Genomic DNA, 14,690 nt, shown 5'->3' with positions numbered 1-14,690 from the left:
CAGAGCCTGAATGTCTGGGGTCATCTATGGAGTCATTTTTGTCCAAAGTGAATGTGTGCAAAATGGCAGGCTGTTCACAAGCAGTATGAGATTCACTTCACCCAGCAGCTCCAACCATAAGCTGAAGTACTAATAACAGACAGAAAAAGTACGAAAGCACGGATCACATGCAATTAAACAAATAGTTGACATTTATTAAATAAAAGCAAAGTGGTAGCACTTTTTATATTTGAGACAGTGCATATCAGGCCAGGGATGGTCAGTCCAGTAGCCACCTACACGCCATGACCAGTGGTGGGCCCATAAAAGATGTAGAGATAGCTGTCAGTTTGTGTAGGGTGGTGTAGTTAATTAGTGGATGGTACCACCATATAATCATCATAAAATAGAGGTAAAATAAGGATCTTCACCAGTACACTTTTGTATAGTAATAATCTTGTCCTTTATTTACATAAAATAACAGATATCACATTCCAATGTTTCAGCACCTCACATGATCTCTTTTTCAAGGCAGAGTATGGCACCTTGCCTTGAAAACGGGGTCCTGCAAGGGTACTTCATGTGAATAAAGGACAAGATTATCTCTATACAAAAGTGTACTGGTGAAGATCCTTATTTCACCTCTAAAGCCTCGTACATGCGATCAGATTTTCCGCCAACAAAACTGTGGACTTTTGTATGAAGAGCATTGCCCAAACTTGTCTTGCATACACAGGGCCACACAATTATTGGCCAACAATTACGAACGTGCTGACGTACTATGTGGTTTTTCAGCTCTTTAGCACCACCCTTTGGGCTTCTTCTGCTAATTTTGTGTTAGCAGAAGTTTGGTGAGTGTTGATTCACACTTTTCATTTCGTGCTTTTCATTTAGCGCTTTTCATTTTGTGCATTTCAATTTGTTTCTGAACGTTCATCAACCAGACATGTTGCGGAATCAGAAATGATAACGTGTTATTTATTATTGACCTTGGAGTTATTGGTTTGATTTGGTATATTTTCTGTATTTTTGGATGCATAGAATGCACATTTTAGTTAAGTTCCATTGGCAGATAGCATGTCTAATTTTATTTGTTTTCTTTTTTAATGCACAATACAAAAATTGTGGTGAATAATACTTGGCTATGTGTTTTACTTCAAATGACAGTTTGGGAGTAGGCAGTTACATTTAAAAAAATACAATGTAATATAATAATAATAATATTATTGTTGATATCACTAGAAAAGAAAGCCTTTGAAAATTTGTTTGCAATAACTCCATCAGTATCACCAGCAAAGCAGCTTCATTATTATCCCATTAAAGAAGAAGAGAATGTGCGCTGCATTTCGAGATTTCATAATTCGCCACATCATGATTGTTAATTTTCCATTATGAACGCAAGTTTACAAGACTGACTGCTTCTGGCTCGTTCTTGCTTCCGAGCATGCGTGTTTGTACTTTGGACTTTTGTCCAACGGACTTGTGTACACACGCTTGGAAAGTCCGACAACAGACATTTGTCCGCAGAAAATTTGAAAGCCTGCTAGTCAACATTTGTTCGCGAAAAGTCCATCAACAATTGTCCAATGGAGCATGTGATTGAATGTGTCTTCTGGAGTGGCTGAAGTTATAGCATCCCCATTGCATGTAAGCTTGGGCACACTTAGGTCCCATTCACGCCTGAGCGGTTTTCTGCTTGAATATTGTAGCTTGAATACACTCATCTAACCATATCCCATTCATTTCAATGGCGATGTTCACATCTGAGCATTTTGTCGCCTATCACAAAATGCCTGTTGCTGAAAAAAGCACACAATCTTCTTTTAAGCAGATTGGAGACTGATTGGTCCCATAGACCACAATGGGAACACCTGAAAAATGCTAGTCAACATTTGTTGGCGGAAAGTCCATCAACAATTGTCCGATGGAGCATGTGATTGAATGTGTCTTCTGGAGTGGCTGAAGTTATAGCATCCCCATCGCATGTAAGCTTGGGCACACTTGGGTTCCATTCACACCTGAGCGGTTTTCTGCTTGAATATTGTAGCTTGAATACACTCATCAAACCATATCCAATTAATTTCAATGGCGATGTTCACATATGAGCATTTTGTCGCCTATCACAAAATGCCTGTTGCTGAAAAAAACACACAATCTTCTTTTAAGCAGATTGGAGACAGATTGGCCCCATAGACCTCAATGGGAACACCTGAAAAATGCACATTGTGATTGTTTTACAAGTGTTTTACCAGCATTTTGTTGCATGTTTTCTGGCAAAACAGTAGCTCTCCATTCCTCTCTCGACTCATAATATGCTTGGAAAACTCTCAATTAAAAATACCTGAAAGTCACTCTGTTCAGGTGTGAGCAGCTCTTAAGGTTTGTGGCCCTGGATGCTCCTAGTGTAGTTAAATGTCTCAGCTACGAAATTAAAGAAATGTCTCTTAAAATGCTCTCTAGTGGGAAAATATGGTCTGTCCTTGGGGAACAGAGTTTAGCAGCCACACCAATGGCAGCCCATAAACATAAAATAGTAAAATAAAGAATTAACTACTGCACATTTATCTACAAGAAAATAGCACCTGGCTGCACACAGGATCCACAGACTATAAAGCTAAAAAGTTAAAAAAATTATGAAAATTTGGCTTTAGCTTGGTTTCCCACCCATAGAAGAACCCCTCCCAGTATGGTTTACTCATAGAGGCCACACACATTTGTTCTTAAGATTTACAGAATGGAACAACCTGCTGCTCTACTGATCACAGTGATTTGTGTGCCTGCAATCAGTCTTTGTTGCAGTGCACCCATAGACATGAAATCCCTTTCTGGGTAGATCAGTATCACCTGGATTGGAGGACAATTATCTCACATTCATGGGTCACCTATATTGTTTGTGTATCCACCAACATTACATTTTCGGATAATAAATCATAAAATGTTTCATCGCTGCATTTTAAAAAGGCCTTGTCTGCAAACCTTGACAAGGAACTTGATGAACAGTAAACAACAACAAAAAACCTGGTCTGCGTGAAGCATAGGGCATTTATTAGGGAAAAATTTCCAAGCATACATTAGGCCGAACAGTATAATCTTGCTTGCATACAGGAGAACATTGAACCCATTGCTGTATGAATTTCCATAAATAAAATCAGCTTGGCAGCCCCTGTAAATATAGAAAAGGTTCATCTGCATAATGGTACAAGCTGAAATGAACAAGCCGGCACGTCAATCCATCTTCACCAAGATGATATGTTCTGATGAAGCCAAACTGACAACCCAAATGTTGATTATTTACATGAATAAATCTTTTCAAAATTGAATGTTGTCCGAGGCTTATTTTATCTACCTAGATGCTGGGACAAAGATATGTCAGCTGATATCAGTGCTCTTATTTTCGCTAATAAATAATGACATCAAACAAGACAGACCCCTTCTCAAAAGAAAAAAAGCATTTCAACTTTTCCTCGCCATGTGCTTTAGACTGTTGAGAATCCGGCCAAGGATAAAAGGTTAAGTTCTTTTCTGAGTTTTGTGAACAATGCTGCATTATTCACAAAAAAAGTCACCCAGGCGACAATCAAAGACACACTTTGAATGTTCTCATATAGTTGTATATTACTTCAAGTAGCTTTTGCACCAAGGCCAAGCAAAAAATACTCTAACTGTGCCAAATGACCTGATAAATTTGACACTTTTTGTGCACTAAATTCTAAAGGAACGTTTTTAGCTAAAAATTATTCCTACCTACTGCTTGGTATAAGGAATGATCACGCTATGAGTTATTTCCTAAGAACCTGGACTGACCCTATTCCTGATAGGTCTGAGTGTATCACAAAAAGACCTGAAAATCAATGTGATTTATTTTATCTGTGAATTTTAGAGATAATGTACTTTAATCACACAATTTAAACCTTGGGTGAAATCATCAAGACCATCAAGTCATTACATTTACAGCAGATTTGCTGTACAAAGTGGTGCCAATGAGTTTAACTCTTTTGTTTGTCTAGTTTCCGCCACAAATACTTTCCCAACATTTTTTTTTTTTTATTTCTTTGCTGCTGACATGCACTTGGAGTATTTTTAAAGAAATTAAAATTTAATGTATGGATTTTTAAACGATTAATGGAAATTGGAAATCACATTATTTTTTATGGTTCCTGTTCACATCAGTGCACCATGTTATAGTGCAATTTTTGACAAGGTGCATGTGCTTCTTTTGGAACTGCACATTGGGGTTGATTTACTACAGGCAACTAGACTGTTCAATTTGCAAAGGGAATTTGCACAGTGCAGGGGAATTTACCCCATAGTTCAGTGAATGAGGTGAAGCTCTTCTGGCTTCCATCATCCAATCATGTGCAAGCAAAAATGTTTTTTTTTCCTTGCATGTGATTGGGCTTTATTATAATTTATTTTTATCATACAGTAGTTATATAGTGCCAACAGTTTGCGCAGCCTTTTACATTATAAAAGGAGACAGTACAGTTACAACACAATTAAACACTGGAGGGTTAGGAGGTCCCTGTTTCTCAGAGCTTACAATCTAATAGGGAGGGGCAAGTGGAACAAAGTTCAATAACTGTGAGGGATGAGCTGATGGGAGAATTAAAAGATTCAGTTGTTAGCTAGTGAGTTGTTAGTTAAAGGTGGGATAGACAACTGTCTATAGGAGAAATTTCCCTCAATTTGGGAGACTTCATCTAACTTCCTCTTGCATCTGTGGGACAAGCATTGAAGGGAACTTTACCCAATGGTGCACAGACAGAAAAAAACATAACCTGGTGGGGGTTTTAACCCTTCACTACTCTGTTTTGACTCTAGATATACTTAAGATATTTTCATCAGAGAAAAATATTGATCTGATTGGTTGATATTTTTCTGCACTCAACATTCTGAATGCTACCCCTTTCACAATGAGGGGGTTTTCAGGAATTTTAGCGCTAGAAATAGCACCTGTAAAGCAACTGAAACCCGCCTCCCATTTATTTCAGTGTGACTTTTTACATTATGGAGGTGCACTTGCGGGATGTTAGAAAAAGTCCTGCAAGCAGCATCTTTGGGGCGGTTTGGGAGTGCTGTATAAAGCAATTCCAAAATGCCCTGCCCATTGAAATGTATGTACCTTCCAAAGTGCCTGAAAAGCCTTTTGAAAGCGCCGAAACACAGGTGCTTTTAACCCTTTCTTTGACTGCCAGAGAGTGTTAAAAGCTCCCTGCTAGCATCCAAAAAGTGCCCGAAAACTGCAGCTTAAACAGCAATAAAGGCCAATAAAATGAGCGTCACTTTACTGCTAACGTACGGTGACCCCAGTGTGAAAGGGGTCTTAGCCTTTAAAGTTTTACCCATATAGCTTCTTGTATAGGCTCTGAAGGGGGTCAGTGACCCTTTGCTTTATATGTGGTTGAGTTGCATAGACTCCCAGATGGCAGTCTCTAGAAAATGCTGATGTGTCAAAGGGGTGAGCCTTCATTTTTAAATACATGAACTGAATTGCTTTATATCCATGGAATATTTTACTATCTGCTTATATATTCCTAGGTAATGTTTCTGGTTTTTCGACAGTTTCCATTATAATAGCGATCTGTCCGTAGGGTTATGTGTTGCATGACTTATAGTTTGCTTAGCAAAAATCTCTTAGTAAATGAGTAATTGTTACTGCAAACAGAGGAATTCAGAGCACATTAATAGAACATTAGGAAGCGTTATTTATGGTAATGGAGTGTGAAAGCATGCATTAATTCTGAATATTCTAGAATCAACCGGTTTCAGGTGGCAATAACTTTATTTTTTTTTTGTTTTTTTGTCAGTTAAGTGTGGCTGTACACGCTCTACAAATAGAAATATGCATATTCATCAGTGGTATGCATTCAGCACATTGGTATTTAAAGCTGCTTGCAAACTTTCCCTGTTAACCAATTCCCAGTTATAACAACCACCATGCATTGCACAGCATTGCAGCAGATTGCCTAGTTACAGGTATATGAGGGTTAACCATATTAGTGGTAACTTTGCAGGAGATTATTTGCTTATGCATTAAATTCTCTCTACTCTGGAAATGGGAATAGAAAATAATTTATACTATATAAATACTACTGTACTTTGGAAACTCAGGAAATGCATTTAGTAATATAACACAAAAATACTCCTTTCGGGCTTTGCAGAATTGCCTCTGCCTTGTATTTAAAGCTGTGTGTTTGTGGGTTTGTTTTTTTTTAATTTACACCAAGACGTTTTATATCCTGCAGAGAAAAGATTTTTGTCAGTTATGTTTTTATATTCTCTGTGAAATGAAGCATACAGCTGTCAAAATGTTATGCACTCTACCCACTACTTCATGGCTTGGCGCAGTCATAATTCAGCTGAATTCAACCTCAGAACGCAGATTTTAATAAAGCTACCCGATTGCTTATTCTGTTCATTTTTTAGGAAATTTTCCATGACACAACTACGGACAGCATTTAAAAAAAAAAAAACATAAAAAGCCAGATAATATTCAAGTGACTTAAAGCTGTATTAAACCAGATGTTTTCTCATATTGCATGAGCCTCCAGGTGGTTTAAGCACTAATGCATAAACCACCTATGCCCATTTGCACATCTGGCAGATTTACCTGTCAAAGGAAGCCCTAGAGCATTACTCCTGCTGGTCCCGGGTGCTTCCATCTTCTCCCAGTCTTATTCCGGGTTCCGTCTCTTTGGCTGCTGGAATGGCTGGGCCCTGATGACGTTACTCCCATACATGTGCATGGCAGTCACATCGCCATGGCACAGATTGGATCCTGTAAATGTTTGCTGCGCTGTGCATGTGAGGCTCAGTGTATATAACAGCTGAAAGGTAGGGGAAGCATTTATGACAGAAGAGACCAATATGGTATTTTCTTTAATAAAAACCCTGCTTGTCAGCAACTTTTAAAATGTAAAGTTTAATACCACTTTAAGTGTTTGTTACATAGTGGGGCTAATTTACTTTTCACTTTATCTGGCCATACACTAGTAGATGTTTAAAAAATATTTGTATGAACACTTGTGTCAAAACTCATGCAGATGTCATTGAAAGTACTTTAAAAAAAATGTTCTTTCAAATTGGATTGTGGAGTGTAGGGACTTCCTCAAACAGAAATTACATTCACTGTTAAAAATTTGTTGGAGAAAAATGTTCTATCTTGCTCCTTCAAATTGCCTCATTACTGTGGTCGAAAATGACCATTGGGTTTGACCTCCCTAACAATGGAAAAATTGATTCAATGATCTTAAAAGGAAAATTTTGGAAAAAATTCTAATAGTGAATGGAAAGCTTTAGTGAAGTGAATGTTCGATTTGAAAAGTGAATGAAGTGAACCGGTTTTTACATTGAATACCCCAAATTTGCTAGTAAAAATCCTGTTCTTTTTTAAATTCCTTTGCATGTGGTTGGGTGTTCAAAATTACCTCAGGTTCACATTATTTACTAACAAGGAAAAGTACAGCCAGAGATCATTTGGCTGTACTTCTGTGGATCACAGGAGTGCAGTTCGTTCTGCACTCCCATGACTAATTTTCAGCAGACAGCGGGCTAATGCTGTATACACCTAGGTAAGTATGATTCCAAAAAAAGTCAATCCTCATACTTTTCTTTTAAAAGAGAAGTATGAAAATGTTTATTTTTGGGAACCATGTTTACCTAGGTGGGTGCACCTCCACCTCACCGCCATGTACATGATATTTATATTTGGAGACTAAAACCTTCCAACTTCCTGAGTTGAGAAAGAAGGACACCTTTTAGCCCAAAGTTTGTAGGAAATTCAAATGACTGGTTTCAGCTGAACCCCAGGAAATATATGTATTGCATACCAGTTTGACACAATGTAATACAAAGTATATATTACTCATGCATGATGGACTGCTGGGGAAGCTGGAAATCATTGGAGCAGTCAGCCCTACTACAGTGATAGCCGCCATCTTCTGGGTCCTGTTCAGGATCTATGTGAGTGGCTGCCTCACTGAACACAGAAGGTCTTTCACTAGGCACCGCCACTATTTATAGAGTACCTTGTATTTTTTTAAATTAATATATGGCATTCTCTGATTGGAAGAGACGGAGAGGAGGAGCAGTGACATCACAGTCTCCACCTTGTTGAATCAGAGAATTCCTTGTACTCATTAAAAAAAAGTACAAGCTGTTCTATGGGTAGCGGACGTGCCGAATTAGCAAACACCTGTGGTCAGTGTGCAATCACTGTAGCCATTCACATAAAACCCAAACAGTACCCGTAAAATTGTGGCTATCACTGTAGCAGTGACAACCACTATGGTGATTTTTTGCTTCCCCAATGACCCATCAGGTGTAACTAATACATACTTACAATTTGTCAATCTGGTATTCAATACAAATATTTCCTGGGGTTCAGCTTTAACCAGTCATTTGTTTTTCCAGAAAACGTTGGGCTAAAAGCTGTCCCTCTTTCTCTACTCGGGAAGTTGAAAGGTCAATCAAGTGTGAGAAATGTATATTGTACAGTGTCTTTGCAAACATTTAGCTTTTTGATAAAAAGGTTTACTGTAGTATAAACATTTAAAAAATACATTTTGAAGAAGTCTATACATCAGGCCAAAAAAAGAGGGAGTATTGAGGAAAACCAAAGCAGAAAGTTATCTGATTCCAAAACAGGAACCGTCACTCCAAAGTAAGTTATAGTTGGAAACTATGGAATAACTATGTAATCACTTATATGTCACTTGTGTAAAACATACGGTAACATACATTTAGAGAATATAATTATTATAACTGTTTAGAGAATAGTGGCATCACTTATGATTCACCTTATCGAACATATTCCTTAAAAGAATATATATAGCGATTAGCGAAACCTATAGGACCATGAAGCCGTTTGTTTAGCTACTGATTGTTGTTTTTTTCTTTGTCAAAAGACAAAGCAGTAATTGTTATTTTACTGATATATAGGATGTTGCAGTCACCCCTGGATCAGTTTCCAATGGAGAAGGTATCACGAATGAGGAAGAGCAAAATGCAGAAGAACAAAAGGGTGGATTTGTAAAGTTTGGATGGGTAAAAGGTGTACTGGTAAGTCTGCTTTGAAAAAATATATATTACCTAGCAACATGGCAGATCTAATTAAATGCATGTTGTATTCAAGTGTTTCAAATAGATTTGGTTCCACTAAACATGAAAGGTTAAAGAAAGAAGTTCCCAATGAACCGGAATTCCAGAATTTTAAGCTCCAAAAATTCATATAAACAGACCTTTCACTCTTCTCAGTCTATAGTAGTTTCTATTAATAAACAAAACATGATTGGGGTTATTTACTAAAACTGGAGCATGCAAAATCTTGTGCAGCTCTGCACATAAACCAAACATCTTCCAGGTTTTATTGCAAAAGCCTTATTGAACAAGCTGAATTTAGAAGCTGATTGGATACCATGCACAGCTGCATGAGATTCTGAGTGCATCAGTTTTAGTAAATCTCCAGCAATGTCTAAAGTCATTACAGGTACACCAGATCATTAATGCAAATAGTAAAATAGCCAGTCATGAGGCTGCAACTTAATACATAAAGCAGGAATCTGAATTTTTTCATTACAAGGGCCACATTGTATATTTTATAAATATTCTCTGGCCAAAATAAAAACAGCTTTATAAATGAGTGAATAACATTTAAATGAATGATATGCATGATATGATTCAGAACAACAGGGAAATAAGTTCAGTAAAATGACAAAAATAAATTCTGAATAGACTTGAACCATTAATAAAGATGAAACAATAGTAAAAATAAGTTTGCAACTTTGTCATCAAAGTTAGGGTCTCCTTACAGTAGAGTCTCCCTTACACCAGGGTCCCCATCAAAGTCCCTCCTTACATCAGGTTCCCCATCAAACTGCTGACTGTGTAGATCAGCTGCAGGCTGGATAAAATCTTGCAGCGAGCCGTAGTTTGGAGCCCCCTGACATAAAACATCCAGGCATGGTTAGGAGGTTTGGTTGTTGTGTGACTTTAGTCTGGACTTTTGATCTAAGCAATTTTGACTGTGGAATGACTGTTAGTATTAGCCATGGTGGTTGCAGACTCTCTCAAACTGCTTGCAAATTGCTGAATCATGTGAAAAGTAAAAAAATCCAGTTAGTGTCAATTTGGTGGGACAAGCACTTTAATGGGAGAAGTTAGAGGATAATGGCCAGACTTATTTAAGCTGGCAGGAAGTTCACAACTCTTGAGAAAGGATATTGCTTTTGAAAAAGTATATTCCAGAAACAACATATCGTTCGTAAACTTTGAAGAATATAGGCTACTTCAGCAAAGACCATGCCAGGTCAAATTTTTGTCAACTAAGAACAAAAAATTGAGTTTGCAGTGGGAATAACATCACCAAAACTGGACGAATATGGATTGGAAAAAGTTCCTAGTCTGTCAAACTTCAATATCTACTGCAATACGCAGGTGGTAAGGCCTAAACTCACAGTATGAATAAATAGAAGTATCCTATCTTGTTTAAATAATAATATTAGGGCTGTTTTATGTGCAAAATCATACCCAGAGCAAGAGAGGTGGACTTAAAGAAGAACTATAGGCAAAACGTATTTTTTTCATTTGGGATAGAGCAAGGGAGGATTTTAACTCTTGTCGAGATTTTTTCCATCTGTGTCCCATTGTGCAGATTTTCCTTCACTTCCTGCCCCATAGCCAAAAGAAATTCCTTTGTTTGTAGGCCTGTAATTCCTAGTAATAACACTCGAGTCTAGTGTCTAGTAGACATCCCAGGTATGATAATGTTTGAAATACGAAATCATAAATTATAATATAATAAATAACTGTAAATAATTCTAACAAATAATAATATAATAATAAAAGGAATTTATTCAATAATGTAATCAAATCAAAAACAGAAATTTGCTCAGTTGCAGAATCTTCACTGTCATTACTTTGAGTGTTTGATGACGCATTTCCCCACGAATCACTACTGCTCAAAGTGATTCTAATTTATTATTGCTGTTTTATAGCTGGTCTAAAATCTCTTTTGATGTAAAGGGACACTTTTTGGTTGCTATGGACATTCTCAAGTTTCCAGGCAGAAAAACAGTATATATAATATAAAACAACATGCAGGGCACTGGACAAAGTACTAGGGACAAAAGGGATGTGAAAAAATGTCATACAGTAATGTAATATGTATCAAATTTGTGTTTTTCACTTTTTGAATTTGGCGCTGGGCTCTGTCCCCGTGCGCCGCGACGCTCGCAGGGAACGGAGCTCGGCCCAGTGATAGATCGAGCCGAGACACAGCTCGCACACACATTGGGGAGACATCGCAGGATCCTGGTGACAAGGTAAGTAACTTTGCCTGGATCCAGCGATGCAATCCTGAGTGTGGCTTGGGGTTACTGAAAATCCCCCCCACGCCACACTCTGGATTACCGCTAAGGAGGTTAATAGGGGTACACACAGCAATAAACATTTACGTGTGTTCTAATCCCTCTCCCCTCTATCCAAAATGAAATAATAAAAAGTTTTGCCTTTAATTATACTTTAAAAAGTGACTCCTGCATATGGTTTGCAGAGCTCTGTAGTAGCTAAAGTAAATTGCTTCTCGGGAGAATAAAATGTTTTGATTTTCCACACCTAAATCTATTTCCATGCACTTTTTTTATAGGTCAGATGTATGTTAAACATATGGGGTGTGATGCTGTTCATTCGCCTTTCATGGATTGTAGGTCAAGCTGGAATTGGTAAGAATTATTATTTGCCATATTTATATAGCATTGATACATGTTATTCAGGCCTTTTCAGAGTACTAAAATCTTTCACAAAGGTTGCTGTTTCCCAAAAGAGCTTAGAATATAATTCTAGGAATTTATACAATCTCCATGAGATCTACTTATACTATATAATGTAAGACAAAAGAGGACACACGGGGTGAAAATGCCATGTGAATTACCGAAGGTCGGTTATAAAAAACAAAAACAAATAGCCGATTGAATACTCAAAAAAGGCCAGAAGTAAAATGCATTAAAACCATCTCCTATCATCAACCAGTGTGGCAACGACTGACCAAACTATAGTCAATGTCGGCAGGCTGACGTGTTTCGGGTATACACCCCCTTCCCCAGAGCTCCAGGAACTCTGAGGAAGGGGATGTGTCCCCAAAATGCGTCAGCTTGCCAATAGTCTGATCACAACAGCCTTAATGTTTGACACTTTACATTTTTTATATCATGAGATTGAAGCTGTTAACAAGAGGTTATTGTATAAATGTATAGAGCACCAAATGTGATTCTCAGGTGTTGTTCAGGAGTGGTTCACCACCCCCCCCCCCCCATGCATACACACAGTAGGTGTAGGGGCACCTGTTTGAACAGGATAGATAATGCACTCATTGCATTAATGGTCTCAAAGCAAGAATTAATTTTGCAGTCTATGAAAAAGAGCATACCCCAATTGACCTCAAGTGTTGAAAAGGAGAATTTAGCCAATACATCCTTCTAATTGCAACTTCAATGTGCACAAATGGTAAGATAAGGACATTTTTACCCATAGGCACTTTTTTAATTGTGCGCCCATCATTCACTTAATGAGAATAGCGTATGCCAAAGCTGTAAAACAAAACTGGGTCATTTGAGATGTATAGAAAGATAGTTTCACAGAAAAGACAAATATTACTAATTCTGAAAGTTCTCATTTTCTCTGGCCTGCACTTCAGCATATGCTGTGCCTGACAATTAAGTACTCGGTGATTTTATGATGCATAGCAAATGAAACCTTATAGCCACAGGGGTACAGCCGCGTCTCTGTCCTCTCATAAAAAGGGAGCATTTTGAAACATGCCAATTTTTTGCTTTGGGCTTTCATGCACAATTAGTTTTCTAAGGGCAGTTTGGTAACTTATTTGGGTCATTAAGAAGTGTTACTTTGCTCCCAGGTGTGATTGAGGCCAGAAGGATTTTCCTCTTTTAAGTTATTTATCTATGACAGAGTGAAAATGTTATTAAAAAGTTTTTATTGAAAAACAGCTGATTTTGTAATAAATATGGCAGATCTACGCTGCATGGCTGTATATTTGAAATTAACCTCTTAAGTCATTATATAGTTAGATGGCACATTGGCAGTATTCTGTTTTCTGATGAATTGGCGTAATTTATTTTTTCAGTTAGTTTGATGTGAATCTGTAACCCAGAGGAACATGTCTTCTTTGCTTCAAAATAAATGTTTTCCAATAGTCATTTAATTTTAAGCTGCTTGAGATGATACAGACGTGTCTGGGGTTTTACTATTTAAAATGTTTTGCTTACAGCCTTTCTAAAGGCAAAGCCATGTTTGAAACCACAAGTGAAGTTAATACACCTGAATTAATATTTTTTTTAGCTCCCACACGACTTTGTTTTAATGTAATACTTTTTGTTAAAATTATTAAAATAAAACCTTGGGCCTCTAAGTGAAAATGAACTCAATATACTAAATGTGATTGTACAGCTGCTAACCCCAAGTGTTAAAAAACACTAAGCACTAAAAAATTAAGTGTGTGTGTGTGTGTCTGCGTGGGGGCGGGGGGGGGGGGGCGCAATAATTAAATCAATAATGCAATAGTGACTAAAATAAACAATAAATTATGTTAAAACAAAAAAATACAATGCAGTGCATACTAATTCATAAAATGTTGTGAAATAAAAAAAATAATGTAGTGTCCCCGTACTTCCTTTTTTAATACTTTTTTTTTAAACGAGTAGCTACAAAAGAAAAGAACAGTGTTTAAAAAAAAAATGGAACAAGAGCCAGAAATAGTACATACCCCTCTGTGGGTGAGAGAGGATGTGTACCCTTATATAAAAGAAATATGGAAGCTTCCTTTTGCTAGTTACCTTCTGAAAATGTTATCCTGACCTCCTTGCTTTAATATTTTTTGGGGTCACTGACTCATAAAAATGCATATGAGGAACAGAAAGAAGAAAGAAAAGCGAGAGGTCTTCATCCACATATTCATAGTCAGAGTCACAGTGGCCACCTGTAAACTATCATTTTCAGAAGCACAGGTCAGCAATGTCAGCTTCTACATTCTTTTTGTTTACTTTAACCTACCAAATAAACTTATGTATTCCTAATAAGTTTAGGTAGTTCAATAAATTACATCATGGAATATTTTCATGTATAACTGTGGCCTACCATAGTGCTACAGCGCTTAAAGTGGTTGTAAACCCTTACAACACACTTTGACCACACTTTGGTCCAAGAAATATCTCCTAAACCTACACGGTTTAGGAGATATTTGCCTGAAAGACAGGCACTGCTGTCTACGGCGCATGCGCCATAGACAGCGGCGCGCAGGTGCACTGAGCGCGGCATTGTCAACGGCGAAGATGCCGCGCGTGTCGGCTCCCATGCGCATGCGTGGGAGTGACGTCATCGCGGCTTCGCCGAATGACAACGGCGGAGCAGCGAGACCCCACCGAGAAGATGGATGCGCCGGACTACAGGGGACAGCGGTGACGTCGCTGGCTCCTGTGTCAGGTAAGTGAAACATAATGGACTACTATGCGATGCATAGTAGTCCATTATGCTTTGCCTTTGCAGGTAATGAAAGAGGAAGTAAACTCATCAGGGTTTACTTCCTCTTTAAAAGCTATTTTGGCTATACTTCTCTTCTGGTCACAGGACTGCACTTACTTTTGCTCTTCTGTGAATCAAAGCTGCTTTAGGTTCTGAAAGGACAATAATGTCAGGAGCCA

The 14,690-nt window shown here is 37.8% G+C and overlaps 1 protein-coding gene across 3 annotated transcripts in view; it reads left to right on the top strand.

The window, feature by feature from the left end:
* SLC12A1 (solute carrier family 12 member 1) overlaps window positions 1-14,690 on the top strand; it is a 198,370-nt gene that overhangs the window by 21,772 nt on the left and 161,908 nt on the right. For all 3 annotated transcript variants that reach the window (XM_077471959.1, XM_077471960.1, XM_077471961.1), the window contains exons 3-4: window positions 8,920-9,039; window positions 11,624-11,699. In XM_077471959.1, coding sequence (XP_077328085.1) covers window positions 8,920-9,039; window positions 11,624-11,699 — 196 coding nt within the window. The remainder of the gene's footprint in view (window positions 1-8,919; window positions 9,040-11,623; window positions 11,700-14,690) is intronic.

Source organism: Lithobates pipiens, unplaced genomic scaffold (genome assembly GCF_037356315.1).
Source record: "Lithobates pipiens isolate NorthernLeopardFrog02 unplaced genomic scaffold, aLitPip1_a1.2 Scaffold_8, whole genome shotgun sequence".
Taxonomy (NCBI): domain Eukaryota; kingdom Metazoa; phylum Chordata; class Amphibia; order Anura; family Ranidae; genus Lithobates; species Lithobates pipiens.
This window is presented reverse-complemented; position numbering and strand designations above follow the sequence as displayed.